The following is a 24,876-nucleotide window of genomic DNA, read 5'->3' as shown; positions in this document are numbered from 1 at the left end:
ACAACCCACTACAACTAAGAATGACTAGGAGGTATACATGTAAATTCATGAGCAGGAGTGTTGAGATACAACCCAGAATGGCTGTGTGTGTGTGTGTGTGTGTGTGTGTGTTGTGTGTGTGTGTGTGTGTGTGTGTGTGTGTGTTTGGGGGATGGGGGCAAAGTGGTGTCCCTTCCTCCCATCCTCTAGGTGAGGAGTGATCAGGGAGCAGAGGAGCGAGGACAGTGAGGGAGTGCAGGCATGCGTAGGCAGCTGATAAAGGGATAGTGGCCACAGCAGTGGAAGCAGCAGGAGGCTGACGGCTGCTGGACTGTTGATGTAAATCAGCTGTGTGTGTGTGTGTGTGTGTGAGTGTACTGGAAACTCCAATGCAAATACCATGGACTGTGGATCAAAGATGGTTTCCTTGTTTATGATGGTATGATAGCTTGTTTTACCTTGTGTGGTAAAACAATCTATCATTCTGGGAGGATTTGAGACCTGAGCCCTGCTGCTGTTGCTGCCTGGAACAATCTTTCCGTCTTTCTACTTCATCCACTGACTAATTATCAGCTTGAGGATCTGTTTTTCTTATAGGAGGGTGTGAAGAAAAAACACTATAGACCGATCAGCCACAGCATTAAAACAGGTAACTGGTTTTAATGTTGTGGCTGATTTGTGTTAATGATAAAATAGAATCCAACATGCACCAATGTACATACACACCATAAAAAGAGCTGTGCAGCACAGTTAAAATAAACAGCATTTTATTACATACCCTGTTAACTCCATGACATTCTTTTGATACTTAAACCTCTGAGACGACCTTCCACCTCAGCTCAGCACTGTACAAACCTTTAACAAGACTACAGGAAAAATGGCAAGGAACTAACAAAACATTCACCTGTCGAGGTAGGCAGACATTCAGGAGCAATTTCCTTTGGAAGATGGTCATTATGACATTAAAATAGTGCAAATAACCGGCAGTGCAAAGTCCACAGGAAACATGTCCCAGTCTGAGGTAGATACTGGTAGTTGTGCAGTAGCAGATTGTCTCCAGTGTCATGAGAACATGCAGCATTTTTACATGTTGAGAACAGATTCTATGCTAAACCTGACAAATCCTCAAATACAGCAACAGAAAACCTTAGCTAACACCAAAATGAAAAATCCAATTAAATTACAGGACCAATGCAAAATGTCCTCACTCACTGAAATTTAAGACAAGAAAAGCATCACAGTAAAAAAACTTGTTCTGTATCATTAAGCATCTGGACAAATGTTACTCAAATTAAACACAAATTTGTGTGTACACACTGTGACTGATATTATGCCACTTTACCAACCTATATTCTGTTTAAAATGCTGGCTGGGTGAACTGTAAAGTAATCAAACACTGCATTAAACACTTTGTATCTCATATTTACTGCATGTACCATCTACTGCCCAGCCCATCGTTGTTAGTATTTTGCATGACTTTAAAATTCCAGATAAAATCCAACAATACATTCAGCAGTCACAATAGATAGACAACATTCAAAAGCAAGTCATGTAAGAAAGCAAATTCATTCCAATAAAAAACAGTGCAAATAACATTGGCAGTGCAAAGAGCTCTATTTCACTGACAGACTGAGGTAGATATGTTTTGTTGTGTAGCTGTTTGAGGTAGTTTTGCTGCGAGTGAAATTGTGTAATAAACAGACGAAGAAGGTCTTTCTTTAAAAAATCTAAACGCTGGCTTTTCATCTGGCTACACACATGATTAGACAGCAACGCCTGAGCCAGAGGAAATGATTAAGACTTGAGTTGGGAAGAGTTGCAGCAGACATGTATTTCCTATGTGGGTCTTGATTTAACTTCACCCCCCCTGCATCGTAGTGTTTGTGCGTGTTGGAGCTGACAGTATGGCTCAGTTTGAGTGGCAGCAGTTCAGTCAGTACTGGGGGTACCTGTTTAGGGGAGGCCCATTCTGCAGGGCGTACTGACCGGGTGGTTGATGATGTGAGTGAGAGTTCTGATTGGTTGGTACTAGGACATCAAACACACTCTTATTTGGAGGCACAGATTGCAACATGTTGTCCAGATCCATGATGAGGGGAGGGGCTTGGACTGAAACTCGCCCGCTGGGGAGGATGGGCCAATATGCGTGACCTAAGAAGTGACCAGGTGCTACAGGAGAGCTCCCGTAGCCGTAAAGAGGGAGTCCACCATGCAGGGGCATTAGGGGACCTCCGTTGAATCGCATGCTAGGTGGGGCAACAGCGTTGGGGGGGGCATATTTGGCATAGGATGTGGGGAGCTCCCACGGAGGTGCAACAGTCTCCCGTCTGGCTGATTTGTGCAGCGGCGGCCTGTAGTCCTCATAACCGTCTGACCCCGCTTCACCATCTGGAGGAATGCGCTTCCCTGACAGGGACACTCCTTTCCACTCTTCATCAGAGGAGGAGGAAGAGGTGGAAGCCGGGCTAGCAGAGCTGGCTGGAGGCACTACGGGCAGAGGACGCATAGCGAGGCCGCGGGGGAGGAGAAGGCCGAGGGTGTTCCACCTCACCCCAGCAGTCCCTGGTAGTCACATCCACATCCCCCGAAGCACTGGTCGGCCGTAGGCTGTGCAGGAGGGAGTCGATGGCGAAGGAAGAGTCCAGTTTGGGCCGGAACAGGTCCTCCTGTGGTGGGGAGGGGTTCCCTGAGCGGGTGGGAGGGAGGGAGGTCAGGGGGTCAGAGGGCAGCTCTGATTCTGGCTTGTGTCCCTGTAGGATGTAGGGGGCCAGATCCTGGGCAAAGATTGTCTCATCCTGGCGCGACACTGCCGTGTTCTGCCTCTTGAGGAGCTCTAGGGGGACACGGCTCAGCTCCACCGCCCAGAAATTGCCTTTGCCCTGGGGCTTACCTGGGTCCTTCAGCACCTACAGGCAGAGGGAGGACAGACAGTGAGATGAGTGCATGTATTGACAACCTAGTCAGGCAATACTGGCCTAGTTTCAGTACAGAATATTTTATCTTTCATCTACAGCAGCTGTAGGATAAAGTAAACCTCTAGCAATATTTCCTACAAGGCCACTGATCTGACACAAGTTTAAGTCCATTAAACTGTTTCGAACATACAAACCTTGACAAAGCAGTCGTAAGAGGAGAGGTTGTGCCGCACTGAATCCCTCCAGCCCTTGTAGTTTCCTTTGAAAAATGGGAAGAGGGCACTGATCTCCTTGAGGATCTAAAATAAAACAGGAAATATCAGCATGGTTGTCAGGTCCAACATACACACAGAAGATGATGCCTTTCTACACAGTGTAGGCCTAACTAACTGCACTATGATGTGATGACTGGCTTGCAGAACTGGAGGCTAATTTCATATACTGTATACTGTATTAGAACTAAAATTACATGAGCAGTGAGAAAAAATCTAAATACACAGAGCCTATTAGGCCAACTGTATCTTATCACTTTCCTGTTACAGATCAGTGTCTGGTTTCACTGCAGTCCAGCCTTATCAAAGCAAACCAAGAATGGTAGGGATGGTGGTCACTCAAGTGTCACCAAGAGGCGGCTGGTTTGTGTCACTTTACAAACTGTAAAACAGCCATCTGCCCATGCAGTCAGTACAATTACTATAAAAATATATAAAGAAAAGAAATGCCCAAATCTCCTGATAAACAAACACGAACGAACAGATCCTTGTACGTAAGTGATTTTCCTCAATAAAAGTCTGTGGAAACTAAGTGCCACCGTGCGTAAAAACCTAGTACATAGTACTGTGCATTCACACACATGAACGATGTGTTTTCGTAATTACCTCAGATAATGTCAGTTTCTTCTCTGGGGACCTCTGGATGACCATAGCGATCATAGCGAGGTATGAGTACGGTGGTTTTGGATACCGCTGATAGTTCTTTTTCTTCCCATCGCCGGTGCTGCTCTTTTTCCTTTCAGGGTTCCACGACTCCCGGGTAATACTTTCCTGTTTGAAGTGGGCATCTTGACCATTCGGGTATGCTGAACCCGGTGGCACAGTTTTATCCATGAATGCTGCGGCACTGGTGGGATGCTCGGGGCGCGCTGCGGGCTTCTCCAGGCGCGGCGGCTGCTGGGGAACCATCGGAGCCGGGTAGTGAGACCAGTGTTGGGCCGGAGAGTTCCGCGTTACGCCGCTGCTCGGAAAACTCTGCTGCGCATTTCCGTGGAAGTCAAGTTGATGGTCGTGGTGTTCTCCGAGGTGGGACAGAGCGGGTGGTGCCAAGAGGCTCTGCTCCGGCCAGTGCTTTGTCATGCTGATCAGCCCTGGAGGGGGAGAAAGATCGGCGTTCCACGTTCGGACAGGAGAGCAGAGAGAGGGGGGCAGGGAGGTCAAAGAGCCGGTCCTTAACTTCTGGCAGACTGTTGGCTCCAAGCTGACTCTATTTGAAGAGCAAACAATTAACAGTTTCATGTAAATCCCGCTGCGTAATCGAGGAGAGAATGACGCGTTATCTGAGAGGAGAATGAGTGATCACCCCGGGGGGGTTGTCGCTGGGGAGGGTCAGTGTACGAAGAGGGGAGAGAGAAAGACAGTAAACCTGTAAATAACCCTTAAGATAATATCAACATGCCACAACGCAGGTTCTGAGTTTGCTTTGGCAACAGTGTTTAGAAGATTTACACACGAGAGCTTGATGTAACGTGCGTAACAGGGGAGGGTAATGATCTGAAGATGAGCCACTCCAGAGTCAAATAAAAATCTTACTCTTGTTACCTCTATAAAAAACTTCACTGTTAAACTACTATTTATTAATACTGAATATTTTCCTCTCGAGAGTGACGCTTTGGCGAAAAGTAAAACTCACTGGGGGTGGGGCGGGGTACAAGAAAGAGAAGTAATTTCGATTGAAGCTTACATGCAATCAACAATTTTTGGCGAGCAATATACATGAGGTCCAGCTAATAAACAAACACCGAAAGATAAGAAGTTGACAAGGGCAATAATTGAGGAATCATTGCTTTAATTAGTCTACATCAAATAAATGATTTGATTTGTTTTAAATTGTCACAAACTGAAACTGTCCGAGTATCAGTGATGCAGGTTAATCTTATTCCAGAGAGCAAGCCATGCAAGGGTTTACCCCTCAGGAAGGCATCTCTGTTTTGAGGGCAGTTCATATGTTGGAATTGGTCAGTAGATGCAGAATAAATCATTTGGAGACAGTATTGTGGAGCTCTGGGAGCGCGCAACAGTCGGTGGGTGTTGTGCGCACAGTAGGGTCTCACTGGGACTTTGCAGGACGGCATTCAGCGTCGAAAGACTAAGTTTCGGGAATGCAAGTCTTTTGTCCAACTTAACGCAGTGCTAATGTGCAAACCCTTGCTTCCCAGCAAGACAGTGAAAACAAGTTGGATTAGAAGGAACCCCCGTCGGCAAGCTGGAGACCGTTCCTTCCCTAAAAGAAGCTGTTTTGCATGTGACGAAATACAGCGGCTATTCAACACCGTTTGTGGGTTTTCTGGCTCTTACAAGCTGCAAAGCGTTGTAGATGGGCAGGACGTTCACACCTTAAAACAGGAGCAATCATGTACATACACACACACACCACACACACCGAACTGCTGGTAACTGCCTCAAAATATCACTCAAACAAAAACTACTTTAGTCAGTCTGAGAATCAACAACCTGCAGTATCTTTCTGTCGCACGGGAAAAAACCTGACACTGACCTTTTTTTGACATTTAATCAGCCTGGATCTGATAAGATCATTGAAACGCAACTGTCTTGAATCAAGTGATTGTGCCACCAAGATTTGTCACCAGAAAGACACAGAAACAAAAAAAACATGGCATTTAACCTACACTTGGCATGTTGTGTGGCTTACCAAAAAATGTAGTCACATTGAATTGTAAATGCCACTATGCTTTTTTTTAAATAGCACTAGATCTCTCCATATTTGAGCTTTAAATGAAATCAGCAGTGAAATGGCAGATCCTGTTTGTCAGGTGATTGCACAAGTGGATTATTTTATTTCACCTATGTGAAAAACTTACCACGTGAATTTGCAGCTTTTGCAGTAATACACAGAACCTCCTTCACCTGCTAGAGATTGCATACATAAGGTTCTTCTCTGGTTGCCACACGCTGTTGCATAGTCATATAGTTTGTCACCCTCTAGTGGTTTCACTGAAAATTGAATGAGAAGGCCCCATTCTCTCTCCCTAAAATAAATGTCCTGGTTCACTTGGTGTATTTTCTCCTCTATGAGAGTTTGTTTTTCTCCCCATGAGCTGTAAAATGAAACATGTGCAGGCAAACCCCCCTCATCCATTGTGCACAATGTTTAGATCCTAATTTACATGACTTCTCACAGTGAAATGCCCAGCGACATACATGCTCATTTAAATACAAACTGTCAATCTATCTCTTCCTGTCTGCTGGAGTGCTACTTAATAGGTTTTGCCTGGATTAGTGAGCCATGCATGAGAAGAATGGGAAACCAAGTGAATAGGACAGCATCCAGGACAAGGCTGTTCACATAGGCTGATTGTGTCTGGACAAATCCCTGCTAAGCTGTCCTGTGATGCATCCTGATACTGACATGGAGAAATGAAGTTAAGTGTTTCTGTGACAGAGAAAGTGAGAGAGTGCTGTCACTGCTTTGTTACTTCAAGAATGTTTTATGTACTATGACTCCATTGCCTTTTATTGTTTATTTAACAAGGGCACTGAACAATACATTTCTAGTCAAAAGTTACATTAAAAAACAAAAGCAACATCTCTTTTCAGAAACGGTGTCCCAGTTCCTCTCAGAGAATTCACAGAACACACAGTCAAGCATTTTCATAGGGACAGTTTTCTCAGTAGAAAGAAGTTTTAATAGAAGCTGTTCCCAGCAGTCTGTGGATAATTCAGAGTACTCTGGACACACTTCTGGAATAATGTTGTACATTACTATTGAATGTGTGGCACTTGCAGTGGATGTAGAAATCTCCAATATGGCTATCTATTAATCAGGGCTCGTAAAACCAATACTATGTGCATAAATTGGTCTGTGCAGCTTTTGTGTTATCATTTGAAGTTATACTGAAAATATATATTTTTAAAAAAACTTGTATTAAGAATAAATACCAGACCAGGACACAGATGACATAAGAGCAAGATTTTAAAAAGTGAGTCTTAAGATGTTTCTTTTTAAGAATTTATGCAGACACATCTAATGTAAATGATCCTATATTTAAAACACTATTAAAGTACTGTTTGGTATTTTTTCCTGAGGACAACAGATGACAACAGTAGCTCATGCTCCCAAGCTGTTTCCTTGTTGTGTCTGCAGAGCGTCACCACTTGACTGCAGGGGTCAGCAGATCACAGGGTCATCAAAGTCTATCTGTTTCCAGGTAGAAGAAAGTGATTGTAATGCTGCTGGTAGCGTCTTTTGGATTAGGTGGATTAAGCAACCAGTCAGACAATCAAGGCTCAAAACTGTCTAACTGTACGGTTGGTTGACTTTGTTCAATTGATAGTTAATTATGGGGATGTTAAAGGAGAATGTGTTCAGGCTTGTGTTGAGTGCATTGTCAAGAAAGAGAAAAATCATGAAGGAAAACACACCCTTACAGTTTATTATAAAAAAGACTGCAGTGCATTCATATTTGTCAAACCAGATATATTACATAAGACAAACTCTGACCCACACACACACACACACAGGTGTACACACAAACAAGCACTTCTGCACGCAAACACACCCTTTATATTCAATGAATAAAACACTGGGGTGGTTTTACACTGTGGCACGTCACACAGACTTGAGTGAGTAAAGGTGATTCAATCATGTAAAGCTCTTGTAGCTTGTCTTCTTGTACAGTGAGGTGTCTGGAAGTTACCAAAGAGAGCAGGAAATAGACAATCTGTAATCACATATAAAATATGTGTGATGTGATAACAGCTGACCTATATCCTTCATTTTTACTCAGGTCAGTGTTGAGGAAAGAGAAACACCCTGACCTTGTAAACAGCTAGTTGTGAAGAAATCTCTTGGCTTCTTTTTCTAATAATTAACTGACTGCTATTGTGTTGGATGTGGTGGCAATACCGACTTCATCAGGGATGAGGTAAGGAAAGGTAGTAGAGCTGCACTACTGACAGCTAAATTAAAACATAAGTCACAAATGTTTTGTTTTTGATCCATACCTCAACTTTTAAAATACTTTAAACCCCTTATTTTTCACCTATACTCCCTAAAGCCTGGTGACCAGATGTTGTAAGAATGTTATGAGTCCCAGGGTCCAGGTTTAAGACTAAAGGGACTCATGCTTTTATTGTCGTAGCTGAAACAATATGGGACAAAACTCTCCCTCAGCATCCGATCAGTTGAGTGACTGTCCCAAATAGTTTGTGGTCTTTGTCGCCCTCTGGTGGACTAAGCGCTGTGGGCGGAGAGGGCTGCAGGTCCGGTTGTTATGGTGAAGCATTCCCCCTGAGGGCTGGCTGGAGCAGGAGTAGAGGACAGCAGCTGATTCAGTTTCACAGCCGCGGACCTGCACAGGAGCCACCGCTGACACTCAGCTCAACAGGTAAGATATCTCCACTTTGTTTTCCATCACTTTACGCGGTTACTTTCACTCTTAACTCGCCTTATATCAAACAAACAGTCGTCGACGCGACTCAACACTTAATGCACTCAGACGCCTCTGTGACTCTGACTGTCGTGTAGCTGAGAGGTAAGCTAACCTGAGGCTAAGGTACCGTTAGCATGACATAACATCACAATGGTAGTTGACTTTATCGCTGCTCAACAGATGCTCTTGCCATTTTTAACAATTAAGACTCAGCCACTTGGGATAAACTCGCTGCTGTTTAACTTAATCTGCTCTCAGGCGCGATGAATGAAGCCAGGTATCTTAAATGAGCTGCTTACGTTACCTGTCAGACTAGCCACCTGTTGAGCCTGTCTGTGGACCGCTAGGTAGGTTAGCTAATCTGCTGCTCACAGTTAATCCCTCACGACATGGGACAGGCGACAACACTTCCGTATTTAATGTGAAAACTGTTCTTGTATCAAACTGTTAAAGTGAGTAGCTACACGACAGGTTATCATTAAAGTTTCTGACAGGCTGAATATATCAGAGTTCAATGACAGGTGATCGGGCAACAAGTGCAAAGTCTTATTATAGGCGGATACAAATCTATATGACACGTTTATATTACAAGCTGCAGCTCATAGTTCAATGTCAAATAGATCCGGTGCTATCTAGTACCGTAGCCTCGTGCTTATTCTAATACTGTAAGGTAGGTGAACAAACAGTACCTCTAAAACTTCCATAAAGTTTAACCAACACCTCTCTTCCATGCTCTCAATGAAATCTAAAGTTTTTTGCAGGATTATTGTTTTGGCTTGCAACATGTTGTTGTGCCAACCCCTATTATCTTCTATAGAGCTGAAGCATTAGTCAATCAATCATATAGTTGTTTAACAGGAAAGTATCCACAAACCTCATTTAATACTTTCAGTTTTTTATCAAGCAAAAGTGCTAGATTAACAGATTGGAGCATTTACTGCAGCACCCCCCCCAACTATCTGACTAACACTACATCACTGACTACATCACTAATTAACTTAAATAAACACACAGTCATTTATCCTCGTCAGACCAGCCTTGCTGGTCTTGTTCACAAGCATTGCCACGTGTGGTACTTCTTCAAAAACATTTCCTTGGTAGGTGTGATCAAATATTTGCAGGTTTCACAGTATAGACTAAGATTAGCTTGTAGGCCTCCTTGATACTCAACATGACAGCACACACACACAAACTGGTCCTCACAAATACAGAAGTACATACGCACATTGCCATGATATCAAACTAAACATCGAGGAGGAAACTAGAAAAAAGAGGTAAAAGGGTAGATCAACCCAACATTTATATTTCAGTAGACTGTAGCTCCTGTGATGTTGCAAAGGGGCACACTGACTAAATTTAGATTCAGTGTGTGCATCCTCAGTTGCAGGAACAGTATGTTATCTCAACTGAACAAGCACTTTATTAGATACTGTAGAAAGACAGAGACCTGAACCCACTGTGTAACTGAGGTAATCATTACAAAAAGGTTTCTTAATTGTCCCAATGTATTTTTTTTCTTCGTGATAAGATAAATCCAACGGGTCAGATGACTCAAGCAGTTATTTAAAGGTCAAACTGTATTTGTTAGCGTTTGGCTCTCTGTTACATTCCTCTTCTTGTGCATACACTCCCCCTCGTTTTTCTGTCTTTCTTTATGGAGGCATCATGTCTGTATGTTGAAATGTGAGAGATTCTGCGTGTGGATGTCATATACATCATCTCATCCTGTGGGCACTGTTGACAGATTCTTTATCCCTCTCTCCACCTCTGTGCCTGAATGACATGGCTCTATTTCCTGCTTAGTAGCAGCTAGAGGAGTTTAAGTAAGCCAGTCTGTCTGTCTCCTCCCCGTCCTTCCTCCTCCTCATATTCTCCTCTATCGCCTTTGCATTCTTTCCTCCACATCCTCTTGCCCTCTCATTCCATATCCTGTCCTCCAAAAAAGCTGCAACTCTTTGTCTGTTTGTGTATATATCTTCAAATCTGTCTCAATATTTCCAAATCTGCCTCCATTACTCATGCACTCTCTATGTTTTTCTCATGGCCTCTTTCTCGCTGCCTATTCTTGCTACTCTGTGGCATTAGTGAGATTTCTGAGTGATTATATGGAACAGCTCAAACCTTTACACATGACAGGACTTAATGCGCCCACGTTTTCTCAAATAGATCCCCCGCCCTCTCTGTTTTGTAGTCCTTCTTGTTCTGTCCTTCCAACAATAACCTGTTGGAAAATATGCCCATTGCATAGTCTAAGATGATGTCTTCAAATCTCCTACCAACAATTAATCAATTCATCAACAAACCCCTTCAGCTTTGCTACTCTCGTAAGTGATATTAAAGTTGCAGAGTGACAGAGAAAAACAGCCTTTCTGAATATCTGGCAGACAGTTTAGGTTATGTGGCATTGTTTTAGATTGAACGTGGGATCATTCCCGAATCATCAAGCTGCGTTGACTCAGCATTGTTTGTTTCATTGAGCGGGAAGGTCCTGCAGGTCACATCAAACAGCACACAGAGCTGGTGGTCATACACAACAGCTGAGCAATGTCGTTCTGTGATGCCAGACCATTATTGCAACACATAGCGCCGTATTGCCTATTTCCCGGTTTAGCCAGATTTAAGGCTGAGTAGGAGTTTTGGCCGTGTTTTCTGTTGTGTTCCTGTAACTTCACAAGCTTTTACACCTAGGTACCACCCACCTAATGAATGTATGAGCTTCTGTGCGTGTGTATATTCATAGTAGTCTATTCATTCAAGCTGTTGAATGAAAGTTTATATTCGTGGGCAGCTGGAGACAGCCCTTCCTGTTAGATCATTAGGTGGAAAAAGTCAGAGGTCTACAAATGTCAGATTGATGCAGGGACATTTTATTCATCCTAAACATGCAATATTTAGCTGTATTTCTTGTGTGTGTGGTGCCATGCCAGAGTTTGTACTATATCAGTGACCTCACCTCATCTTTTCCTGTCTTGTCTGGTCTCTGCCTGACTCAGGGACTCACAAGGCTCTTACACAGAAAAGCCACCAACAAATTCCCCATTCCCTATTTGTACAGGACCTTAAATTATCTGAGGAAAATCTGGCTGAGACTAATGAAATGCTAGTGTAGATCACCACACCCACTAGAAGCCGACTAGAATTTTTCAGTGGCCTATTAAGGTTCAGCCTGCGAGCCACAGATACATCATGAGGTAAGATCACAACATCACAGAGGAATTAATGCCAAAATTTGCTGTATATATATATGGTAGATCAGTTAGTTTAAACTCAGATGTATTGGTGCTCTTGCTGGTGTAGAAATTTACAAATTACCAGCGATCTCATGCTGTGAGGATCCTGAAGTTTTTTCTCTCTTTTTTTCACCACACCCTGCCTTTTAGTTTGTTTGGTTATGTCCAAATAATAGCCCTGAACTACACTGTCCAGCAGGTGACTGTCAGACTGGTCTCCACTCTCAGGCTCTACATCATATACTGAACTGCAAGGCTATAGTTAAGAGAAGTTAAAATGTAAAAAAAAAAGAACACATGGCATTGACTCTCTGTTGAGTATTGGTTTACACGGAGAGTGGAGAGAAAGTAGGCGTTTGCGATAGCAGGAGTGTGTACCAGCAAGTTACACACTTGCAGCCTGCCTTCAGGTAGTTGCCAGCTCAGGTCAGCATCACCCTAACTTCTGCATACTGCATTCACTTAGGCTAACTTGTTGTCCTATATGGGAAGATACAGTAAATTATTAGCATATACACTGCTGACAGTATTCAGAAAGTATTTGTACTTGGGTACATTAGTTAATATTAGTTTGGTGATGAAAGTTGTGGGTTGTAGCCATCACATTTGAATAGGTGTGGAAGCAATAAGGTGTGTAGTTCATATAGAGTTAGTGCCAGAGTCTTGTTTCAGGCATGTCAAGGAAGATGTAACATTACTCTTGACTGCTGTGTGTAAAAGCAAAGCTGGTCTTCCTCCAGTGGTGTTTTTTATGGTAATGTACTATGGATGTCTAAACAAATCAGGCAGGAGAGACGATTTTGCAAAGCCTGGACAGACTTATTTGCAGTGTGGACCTGACAGCAAATCAAGGTGTTTGTTTGGATCTGAGCTCTTGGTTGGACAAGATCTGTCTTTCTTGTTTGTGTACCTGGACTTGCCAGGCTCAAGAATAAACATCACAGTGTCCATTCAGCTCCATTCTCCTGGCACCCAGCACTGATTGGCTTTGGCTGAGATTTGAGTTGTCTGGCTCGCTCTGTCAAGACTGAGCCAGAAAATAAGGAATCATTGTCTTGTGTGTGTGTGTGTTTGTGCATGTAAATGTATCATGAATGGGAGAATGAGAGAAGGATACAAGTAGTAGTCACATTGTCACTGACGTCCTTCAGAAGCCATTAATCACTTCCCAGATTTCCAAGTAAGTTGGATTTCTTTGTATTTGTAAAACACTGCTAAGTACGCAGTGTAAGAGTCACAGTACAGTGTCATATCAGGCCAGCACAGTTCCTGTAGTCAGATGAGATGGTATTTTCTGGATGATGGTGGCAACACAGTAAACCGGTTTTATTGTCATGATCACATGATCATATTGGTGGTTAAAGTAGAGATGTGACAAAGGGATGCACATTTTTTTGTATGCTCAGTGGCCCATACTGTAGTCTGCATACTGCTTCATACATGGATATGACTTTTTAGTGACGTTATCTTAGGTACAAATCATGAGGGCAGCCTTCAATTTATCATCACAAATCCAAATCATGCTAATTCTGCCAGCGTAAAACCATCAAACTAGAAGCCTTTATGCTAAAAATTGTTTTAACTGAGACCATCAAATTGAAGCTGAAGGAACATTTAACATTGTTTGTTCGTTATAGCCTATTCAGCAAAATCCTGAAATGTTATTGGACTCCAGCCAAGCAACTTGTTTGCAAAAAATTTAAATATTTATTGAAGGTCTGATGTGCACAAATAAAAAAAGAAAAGAAAAACAGAGAGCAACACATAATAAAGCAGCTGTATTGTAACATGGAGATGGGCCAGTTGGTCTTTTAGTTGTTTATGTCTGGGTCTTTTTCATCACGGCATTTGACGTGAACTCTAATCTGATGTGAACAGTAACAAAATGTGAGTCAAGTACAGCCTCATAATGGATTCTTGATAAAAATTTGTTTCATTTGTGAGCCATGCAGAGCTAAGATTGGGAGTTTTATTCCACTGATCTCTCAGATTGTGCCTAGAATTATCCCACTAATACAGCAGTTAAGTTCCTGCAGGGATTTTCTCTGATTCTTCAATCCCTTGATCCTTTAAAGCCCCTTAAAATACCACAAAACAAGTTCCCTCTTTCATTTGTTAACTGTGACCAAAAACGGGTCGCTAACTCTGTATGGCCTTAAGGTTTGGCATACAAGAAGTTTGTTTCCTGTTGACCTTTTAACATGAACATGGACTTTGGGTACCATGGCCTTTTCCTGTAGGATAAAAATGGGTTAAAGAAAACTGCCTCAGGATCATTGGTATGTTTTAAATGGACCTAACATTAATCATACATGCATTCCAAGCCCATGTTCCTGTTTGTATTGTTTATATGAATGATCTGTGTAGTAGCCAGTCTATGGGGGAGTGATGCAGTATTCTCTCAATCTAAGGAAATCCTTACATTGTAGCCTGTGACAAAAGGTGAGAGGTTAGGTATCCTAGAAATAGTAAGGGGGCATAGTAAAGGAGCAAATGACAAAACTGTCCTCTCCCAACGCAACGACTTGACATTGACTAAGATTTTAGTTTTGGACACTTTTAAGAAATTTCTTCTGGAAAACCTGCAGCATATTTAGAACAAAATCCATTTGTAAGTTCATACCTTATTTTAAAGTGTGTACTGCACCAGCCTTTGTTAATAGATTGCTAACATTCATGGATGCATTATTAAGATAGGATTAAACACTGTCCAGACAATCACACTACCTAAAAGTTGCTCTATTTAATGGTTTATAACAGATCCAGAAAACGTTAATAAATTATATACAAACCATAGTAAACCCATTATTTATGATAAACAATGCTTTATTTAAAAATGCTACCTAACAGTTTAATTGTTAATTTGATATATTGCACTCTGTCAGACAGAGGCTGGTTGATCTAAGTATCTATCTAAAAGAAATGTGCAAATACCTAATTTCTTTAATAAATACAATGAGCGCCATGTGATTATGTCTTAGCCAGGTACACCAGGACTGCACTGTGTCAAATTCAACTGTGTATCCACACAGAATAATAATCACTAATAATAAAGCATAAAAGTTGACAAATTGCTCATTAAATATAATGTCCTACAACACTTTCAAAGCCTTAAACCTGTTATTGCCACCACATTGAGATAAGAAAACAAAGAGGAACCCTCTAACTGCTACCTTACCATGTCATTATGATTCACTGTACAGCTGTTTGCAGTCTAATCAGCTGATTTATGGGGAGCTGCGGTCTACCCACCACCTATCTTTTCAGGCAATTGGCTGCCTGCTGCAGTGGCTCTGTGGCCCAGTATGACTGTCCTGTCAGTCACTCTCTATCTCACTGAGTGCCTCTAGTTGACCTTCCTCTCAGCGCTCACAGGCCCAGGCTTAAATAATAAATGAATTGCCTGGAGAGAGCAGAGTGTGTGCGAGCCATGTAACTTAGCTGGGAAATTAACAAAAGATAATGAGAGTGAGCTTGCTGACGGAGGTTAGTACCTGCACCGAAACATGTCACATAGTAGCTATTTAGCGGCTTTTCCACAACATCATTCTGTCACTTTTGCCTCGTGCGTATGTCAGCAGCAGCAAAGTGTGTGTCAGGCTGCAGGGTGTGTCAATCATTAATGAAAAGCGTCCCAACGTCTCAAGTTTCCTGTGGGAGAGGAGTGGGAGAGGAGGGAGTACGGGGAAGGAGCACAGGGGTTAAAGATAACAGGATTAGGAGAGCAGCGTGCCTACATTATACTGTAACACAGCACTCTCCCTGCCTTTTCTTCTTCTTCTTCTTCTTCTCTCTCTCTGCCCACAGCTGCAGACAGAAACAGTGTCATTGAGCAACGAGTCACCAAAGCCATCACACCAAACGTTCACATTTTGAAGACCTGCCAAAAAGTGAATCAACAACTACAGCACTCATCACCAGGAGATATTTGAATGCTGTCACTCACCATTACTTGAAGTAGACCTTGTGTGAATCCAGTAATGTTCCTTTTTATTGTCACTGCTTAAACTCTGTGCTTCTTCTTTTGTGGATTTATTTTCACCATGGATTGTCATAAACTTGCTGCTCTTTTGGATCCAAGTCCTGGATACACTTGCCAAGACTGTGAATTAAAAGCTAGAATGTAGCATCTGACCTGGAGAGGTGTGTAACTCTGCCTTATAAGCATCACAAATTCCCTTTTGGTCTAGCTTGCCCTCAGTGGATCATCGGCCAAGTTACCCAGAGTGGACATGGATGGGAGGACTGACAGTTGGTTACAACCCACAGCTTGGATGCTTGTGTTTTGGACACCTTTCTCTCGCCTTTTTTCCTTGGCAAGATAAAATTTGTTATATAAAAAATGGGAAAGAGACATTGCAACAATCTTATGTGTTGCTTACTTGTGAAGTCATGGAGATATCTCCTGATGGTACAGAATAAGTTGTTTTGATTCAACATTAATCAGACATTGTTGCTGCTTTCTTTCTTTTTTTTTTTTTTTCATGAAAACATATTTTCACAGCATCTTGTTGTGCTCTCCCACAGGCGTAGGCCTGTTTGGCCTGACAAAAGGGCCTCTTTGAGGGGCACAAAGGAGGCATATGAGAAATTTGGAAGCTGGAAACTTTGATTTAACATCTTTGTGGATTAAAATAAACAAACAGGGATAAAGACATTTGTGGTGGCATGGCAGCAGATCACGGCGAGCTGCTGGCTGAAATGGCCACGGTTGGGCGTCTGAGTGCCACTGAACGCCTGAAGCACGCCCAGAAGCGGCGAGCTCAGCAACTGAAGGCTTGGGTCCAGATGGAGAAGGATGCCGCGCGGGGGTCAAGGGCCAAAGCAGATAAGAAGAAAGCGCGCACCACCAAAGTGACATTCCCCAACTCCATCACCCTGCTAGATGCAGCTGCCCGCAATGACCTGGAGGAGGGTAGGTAGAAACACATACACACACACACACACGCAGAAAAGTCACGTTAGATAGCCTTAGATTTTACATACTGGAGAACTGTAGTACTACTCTCTACTCAAGACAGGATGACAGATGATTTCAGACTATTCTTTACTAGTCTAATTCAGGGCCCTCTCACCTAGTGAAATGGCAGCTGGTGAAAGCAGGCCCATTCTAAAAGTCACAGGATACTATGACCCCTGCCTTCGTCTTCTTTGTGTTGTATTGACTTGCCGTTGGCCTTTTCTGAGACATAAGCACTTATCAGGTGGTGGCATGGTGCTCTGTAAATCCCACAATTAAAAGGAAGTGATTCATGCATAATTTATATGGATATGTCGGATACGTCACACTTTCATTGTTAGACGCCAGGTATTTCGTTTTCAGTGGCTTTATTTAGCCACAGGATCAAGGCTAATTATAGTGGCAGATCTTTTAAGTTCATTGATATTCTACAAACACACACACACACACACACACACACACACCCTAACTTGGAATCATTTGATATATCTATTTAGAGCAGACAGACATGTGCCAAGTGTTGTAATGTTTATATGCAAAGGACTCTGCCCGGGTGGTCAGGCATAATGCTGTGCCTGTGTTCATGTGTGTGCTTCTTCTAGTGAGGGAGCTGCTTAACAGTGGCGTCAGCCCAGATCTGGTCAACGAGGATGGACTGACAGCCCTACATCAGGTACACACACACACACACACACACACACACACACACACACACAAGGACAGTGACAAGGACATGATCCCTCACTGGCTTTCCACCTGCAAACACCTGCAACAGTGGTTAAATTAAAAAATGTATCCAAGTAGTTATACCTTTATATTCATCTAGCATCTCAGTCACAGCACACCAGAAAAACATAATAAACTTAATTAAAATACACATATGTCACCTGGCATTTTTATAAAGCAAAGTGCATATTTCATGATGTCAAACTCTTAGCATCTGATAATAATCTTGGGCTCAGATTTACAAGCAAATTTGGTTGCCATAACCAAGTTTATCACCCACTTACATCAAAACAAATTCCACTTTCACTTACTATATATACACTACTCTCAGCATTTAGGTTGGATGCTGAGAGTAGTGAAAGTGGCTTCCAGTTATACATGTACAGGTACCCACTCCCATATGTTCACCACCTTATATAAGCACAGCTTTGCAATAGCCATTATGATATTCCCTGTACTTTGTGACTCCCCTTAACAAGGCAGGTCACCTTTTGTGGAGCAGTGAGTGTTTATGTTGTGTGTGGTCACAACTTTGTGCTCACTGAGTACTGTTTGCCTTTATTTTGTCTGAACCTTAAACTTATCTTAAGTGAGTTTGTGTAAACACACACCATTTAAGTTTGAGGACCAGAGGTTGGAGGAGTGAGGGCAACTTGCATGGCCTTACATTCCTTTCCTGAACAGTTGCACTCACATTTAGAAGGAACCATCATGAGATTCCTGTGTTTGGGACATTGAAACACACAAATCTAAAATTATACTGCAACCATTTTAATTCAGATGGGCACTTGTTTTGCTCTATGTGTTGTCATTTCACTTTCTAAGTTAACACATATATACGCAACTACACACTCATGAGAGGGGTATATGCGAGCACAGAGAACTCTTTATGGAAGCAGTTGACTCTGCTCTTCCCCTTGGAAAACTCAGTGTTTATACAGCAGAGGGCTGGGCCGTGCATGCAAATTTTTTTCCATTACACAAGCCACTGTATTAGTTGCCATAAATAATGATACATAAATTTCTATTTTCTTTGTGCTTCTTTGCCTGAGTATAGGTTTCTTATGTTTGTCTGTGCATATTGTGTCGTCCATTTGCACCCATTTATACATTTTCATACATAGCTTCATCTGTTCTGACTTCTCAGTGTTGCATTGATGACTTTGTGGAGATAGTGCAGTGCCTGTTGGATGCTGGTGCCTGTGTGAATGCCTGCGATAGTGAGTTATGGACTCCGCTGCACGCTGCTGCCACCTGTGGGCACACTGGCCTGGTGCAACTCCTGATCCAGGCGTGAGTTTTGTTTCAGTGCCTCTGTTTTATGCAGCTTTCCAGACAACTTTATTTTCTATGATGTAGAAATTCATAAGCTGATCTTGTGGACTTTAGTATCAACTGTGTTATGATAAATGTAGCTTAATCCTTCCATTCATGAGTATGACTAAAATATAAACAGACTAAGAGCCTTCTTGGCAAGAGTATCTAGTTTACATAAACAATGCAAATCTGTCTAGTACTCTAATCCAATTGTTTTTGCATATTTGTGTATGCATGCTTTCAGTGGGGCTGACCTGCTGGCTGTCAATGCAGACGGCAACATGCCCTATGACCTCTGTGAGGACGAGGCCACCCTTGAGCTGCTGGAGATGGTTATGGCTGAACAGGGTCAGTAAGCTGGTTGTGGAATTATGCTTCTTCAAAGATACATGTAAACATCTCTGTAAACCTGTGCAGAGAAAGGTGTTATGGGTAACTGTAGGTGGCAGAGGTTTGCAGAGGAGCTGACGTGTACGCCTCCTAAATCCCAACAACCCATCGTGTGGATCTATGTGTCAAGCGAGCTGATTGGTGGATTTAACTCCTGTCAGCACACAGTTTCCAAACAGAGATGAAAACAAATGTGAATGTACTACATATATTAGTATAAGAGAAACCCCCATGCAGCTCGGAGAGGTATAATTCTGGTTTCTATCAAATGAAAACTGTTATTGACGTGTCAAATTGTTGTAGTTTTTAACAGCAGTTTTTAAGAGGTTACAGAAGAAAAAAAGGTGCATAAAGGAAAAATATCACATTTTGTACATCTGAAATCAAATGCCATACATTAATGACCAGCCCCAAACCAAAATTCAAACAAATGTCTTGACTCTCAAACTCTTATATCTGTCTCTTTCCCTGTGTGTGTTGGTGTGTGCAGGGGTTACTCAGGAACGTATAGATGAATGCAGAGGGGCTAAAGAGGCAGCCATGCTGGCTGACATTCGGGCTCTGGTTCAGAGCGGAGCAGACTTAAACACTCAGGATGATAATGGAGCAACACTGGTGAGACACACGGGACACGTGTGGGGGAAAACGTGGGGGAAAATTTAAGATGCCTACACAGTGTGGTGTCATTAAGGTGTAGCCGCTTGTGGGATTTTAATTCTGTGTAACATTCAGCCAAGAATCCAAAGGTCTGGCAACTGTGCAAAACGGAAGATGGTAGAGACCTTGTACTGTAAAATACATTCCTTGGTTGACATGCCATTTTAATATTCTGTTCCACTGTGTGCTTTCATTTCTCTCCCAGCTCCACATAGCATCTGCTAATGGCTACATATCTGTAGCGGAGCTGTTGCTAGAGAACAGGGCTCAGGTGGAGGTGAAGGACTCTGATGGCTGGACACCGCTACATGCTGCCTCCTGCTGGGGACAAGTAAGTGCTGCAGACAAAACAAAACATACCACTTTTCCTACCTTACCTATTAATAGTATTGTGTTGTTTTTATTTATTCCATAGATCCAAATGGTGGAACTACTGGTTGCCCATGGAGCCAGTCTAGACACCAAGTCTGTCCTGGAGGAGACACCTCTGGGTGAGACCAGAAAGCCTTTTTGGCCCTGTGTTCTCAAAATAATGTCATCCAGACCCATTTCTTAGATGTCTTTCAATCATAACTTTCTTGTCAGTGTCTAACCTTTGCTGCTGCTGCCTTTTCAGATGTCTGTATGGATGAGGAGGTGAGAGCCAAATTAATGGACCTAAAACACAAACATGATGCCATCATGAAGAGCCAGGACCGACAGAAGGGCACACTGCAAAGACGAGCGATCCAGCACCGGCAGCCGAGGGTGAGTAGGGACATTAACCCGGGATAAAGAGAGCTCAGTTGAGCTGGAGGGGGCAAAATGTCACAGATAAAGTCTGAGAAATCCAGTGCTTTACTGTTCCCATCTCTTGTTTGTCTCTGCAGTAAGGTGGTGCGTCGTGTCAGTGTGAATGAGCGTTCCAGTCTGTACCGACGGGAGCACCACAAAGAGGCCATGGTGTGGCAGGAGCGTGGCCGACAGCCTGATCCACAAGACGATGATGAGGACAGACAAACAGACAATGAGCTGCACCAGCATGCCACCATGGTGAGGGAGCTGTTTTGCGCACCTTTTTTAAGAAAATGTGTCTCATTATTACAGTTTTCTGTCACATTTTCAAAGAGTTTAATTTGGTTTACCTAGAGGTTTTGTCGAATGTTGTTGTGTTTCAGGTTGCTGGTGGTACAGCAACATCTCGTTTAGAGGAACTGGAGGCTGCAGACAGGAAAATAGTGTCCAACCTAGGAAATGGAGGGACATCAGTATCCCTGGCCGCCTCTGTGCCTGGAGAGCTGTGGAGTGGTGGAGGTCGCATGGAGCGCAGCGCCTCGTACCAGCTCAGCTCTGCATCTGGAGCTGGGATGGGGTCTGGGTCTGCAGAGGGCGAGGGGGCAGACAGTATGACTCGAGAGAAATCACACCACACGCTGGCCGACCTGAAACGCCAGCGGGCGGCTGCCAAGCTCAACAAATACCCTGCACCTCCACCACCCCTGCCCCCTGCCTTAGAGGAGGAGCCTGCTGTTGCAGCAGCCGAGGTAACAACCACTCAGGCCCAGCCAGAGCTCCAAATGACTCCCAGTGAGGAGCAGGAGGCCTCCCCAAGCCAGGTGTATTTCACCCCAGCCAGTGGAGATCCTCCTCTGCTGAAACTCCGAGCCCCCGAGGAGGACCAGGCTAACAAGGAGCCTTGCTGTGGACTCATGTAGAAAGCCTGACAAACTCCTACATATGCACACACACATACTGCCTACATAGTAAAGGAGCTAGGCATGTTACACTCCAAAGTGGCAAATACATTTTAAGACATGTTTGAAATTATTCACTGAAGACTGTAAGTTAAGGCCACATGCCAATGAGGGTTTGATCTAAACTGCATTTCAGACAACTAAAGTGCAATCTATGTGCTTATCTCTCTGTGCTTCTCTTTTTTAATCAGTATGATACACTTTACACTTTATGGTAAAGGTCCCAGCATCCCCTGATGCTGCCTCTTAATTAGAGGCTGCATGATCTGATGGAATTATGTGAGGCTTTGGGTGTCCATCTAGTCACTTGGAGGAAAACGTTTCAGTGTTTCAGAAGCAATGTTCTACTTTACTCAGCCTTTATGATCTTTACTTTACTCATGTCTTACTTAACTACTCAAGTAAATTCATTGAAAAGCCTTAGAATCATATGAAAGTTGGGTTGTCCATGTAGATCTGAATGAAATTGAATTGATTTATTTTGAATTAAGAATGAGTGAATGAGGTTTAAGTTCTGTTTTCTTTGCTGAGTGACTGCTATGAAGGGTACGTTTTCTACATTGGGATACATTCACATTATAAGGAAGAGATTTTTATGGTTGGGAGATTGCTTAGTCATGATAGTTTGAATTTACCTAATAATTTTTGATTTACATTTACACAAGGACTGTTTCCTTGCTTGATTTCTTTTTCTCTTGGACTGAAAATGGACTGAATAGTTTTCTTGTGTTACTTTCCCAGTGCACACAAGTCCTAAATTTCAATATGTGTAATTGTGCAATTTCTAAATTGAATTCTCTCTCTCTATTTCTTTTTTTCTACCCTCTGAATTGAATCACATTATTTATTCTATCTGATTCTAAATATGGTTCACAGTGTACAGTTATTGTACCATTTTTTAAAGATAAATATGATTCTATAAAGTATATAAGTGTGAGGGCAAGATTTCTTTTGTGCTAACAGAACCTTTGAAGAGATGGTTGGTAGTTTTATTGTCAAACCAAGTACACTTGTTAAATGATACTTTATCAAAGTTGGTGCCTTCTTTAGGTGGCAGACTTGATATAGGTTTGCAATACTTGCACATGTAAATTTGGTGAGTAGTGGGATTAAATAATCTATCAGATATAAACAATTTGATGTACTGTCAATGCACTCAAATTTCTGTATTGCATTTCAGTTTTTTTGTTAGTGATTTTTACTGAGCCCTGTTTAGAAAAACAAAACATAAAAATGTGTTTTTGCAAATGATTTTTGTATTTTTTTTCTAAATGCAAGTGTTCTTATTCAATGGATATGGACACAATGACTGTTTATGTCTAGTTACTGTTTTAAGGGAGGGAAATCGGATGAACGTGTTTGCAATGAAACATTGAACTGCAACTTACATTTTGATGTTTTTTTTAATGTTTTTTTGTAATGCATTTAAGACAAAAAAAGCTTATACGTCAGTATAAATTTAAACCCATGTTGGTGTCATGGTAGGAGAAGGACACATCCCTGTACCGAATGTTATACTCTGTCTTACCTGAGGTGTTGACGATGTCCTCCTCTTGTGGTAAAAATGAGCTGTTGCACATTTCATGCACTTGATCCCCAATGTTGTTTCTCTTGCGTCACACACTCACTCCCTGACAGCACATCTCGAATGTCACAGCCCAGCCTGATCCATCTGCCAGGGCACCACCTGATCTACATAGTAAACAGTTCAGCATACAGAAGTTACACAAGTATAACAGTTGTAAAACAGCATGAACCCTTGTCTCAGTTTATTATAACACTGCAAGTTGTAGACTTAATTTTGAAAACATATTTTACTGGTTTTATTTTTAAGATGCAATCACAAGAATTGTGCACACAGACATGCTCTAACATGTGCGCACAGATCTTAACACTGTCCAGGACATGTTGCATATGGCCTTGGCAACAGTTGTGCGTGGGGTATGTTAAAAATGGAACCTGCTTATGTTCAGACATGTTCTAAGTGTGAGCTGAGGTGCCTGACCTACTAAGATTGGTCCTGTAAATCTTCAAATCCTCATATATTAGTAATTAGGGAGCTGTTTTAAAGTATTATTTATTATGTGAGGTTCAGCTGTCATTTAAAATTGGGTGTGGCCTAAATGGAACAGACTGTTTTGTGGGGTGCTGCCAAAATATGCACTGCATGACACACTAAAGTCACCAGGACATCACATGACTATATGTGAACTGTTTTAGTCTGGGATATCAAATGTCTTTCCTAAGCCCTTTCCAAGACATCTGGGGGGTTTCTCTGTTTAAGACTCTGTCCTTCTCACACACACGCACACCATTTTTTCTCTTTCCCAAACAAAAGAAATGCAAAGAAATATTTTTGCACATCGCCGTCTTTCTTCTTTTATATTCTGTCATCTTTTACTAACTTGTCCCTTTGAATTCTCAACCCAGCAGGCAGCTCTTCTGGAGTGATGTTCCCTTTGCTGTTGCCAGATGCAGGTTTGACATCCTTGTCAGGTCAGAATCCAGTGTGACATCATCTCAAACCAATGCTTTGTCATGTTATGTTCTACCTGGTTTAATAAAGACTTTAGAGGGGCTGTGAACCAGGTGCTGGGGAATGCAGAGATGGCAATGATCACTGCTGCCTCACACCTTCATGTCAAAACTGTTTCTCAGACTTGTTTCAAAGTCTGTTTCCCCTTCCTTTAACCTGAAGCCAGCCTTAGCCTTAGTCCCAAAGTGCAGCTCTATAGTAAACACTATCTGAGGGGAAACATACTTTACCACAAGATTTGCTTATAATGGGTGTGAGCTACAATTTGTCTATTTCTGTCATCCTAATTGTATTCAGAGAAACCCTATATCAACCTTTTAATTTTAGGCTTTTTCTCAAAAAAAAACTCCTTGTTCATAATGCGGGGCACATGATAGATTAAGGGATCTTTTGACAAAACATGCTGCCCAAGTTTCTTGTAAGACCAGTGCAACACACCCAAGCTGTGCAGAGGTCTGTTCTGAGATAGACACCCTTATCTCACAGTGGCAATAACAGAACCCTCAAGTTCCTCAGTGTTCATGTTAATGCAAAGCTCATTTACACAGTTGTTAATGTTATTTGTAACACCCACGCTATGGCAAACCCTCCTTCAGGTGAACTGGTTCTTGTCTGGATGACTTGTAAATCAGCCACTGTTTCCTAAGTTTGAGCACCACTTTCTGCTAAGACACAATGTATGGAAGGTTTCTCAGCTGTAATTACTCTGTTGCTGGTTAATAAATTGAACTTAATGCTTTACAGGACTAATATAAGCCACTGATAAGT

General features: G+C 42.4%; 2 protein-coding genes across 2 annotated transcripts; one reads left to right on the top strand and one right to left on the bottom strand.

Annotated features, from left to right (window-relative positions):
- Positions 1 to 129: 129 nt before the first annotated feature.
- foxh1 (forkhead box H1) lies at positions 130 to 6,835 on the bottom strand. Its single transcript, XM_018693125.2, is given in 5 exon segments — positions 130 to 2,458; positions 2,460 to 2,885; positions 3,089 to 3,193; positions 3,773 to 4,373; positions 5,989 to 6,835. Coding segments are annotated over 4 exon segments (1,551 nt in total). The 5' UTR covers positions 4,247 to 4,373; positions 5,989 to 6,835; the 3' UTR covers positions 130 to 1,912.
- A 1,396-nt stretch (positions 6,836 to 8,231) lies between these two features.
- Positions 8,232 to 22,959, top strand: ppp1r16a (protein phosphatase 1, regulatory subunit 16A). Its single transcript, XM_018693108.2, is given in 12 exon segments — positions 8,232 to 8,514; positions 15,597 to 16,704; positions 17,352 to 17,422; positions 18,623 to 18,768; positions 19,037 to 19,140; positions 19,673 to 19,797; positions 20,045 to 20,170; positions 20,255 to 20,330; positions 20,456 to 20,565; positions 20,567 to 20,586; positions 20,709 to 20,871; positions 20,997 to 22,959. Coding segments are annotated over 11 exon segments (1,725 nt in total). The 5' UTR covers positions 8,232 to 8,514; positions 15,597 to 16,457; the 3' UTR covers positions 21,534 to 22,959.
- The last annotated feature ends 1,917 nt before the right edge of the window (positions 22,960 to 24,876 follow it).

Source organism: Lates calcarifer, linkage group LG24, assembly GCF_001640805.2.
Source record: "Lates calcarifer isolate ASB-BC8 linkage group LG24, TLL_Latcal_v3, whole genome shotgun sequence".
NCBI lineage: Eukaryota > Metazoa > Chordata > Actinopteri > Centropomidae > Lates > Lates calcarifer.
Note: the sequence above shows the minus strand (reverse complement) of the source record. Positions and strands in the feature narration are given on the sequence as shown.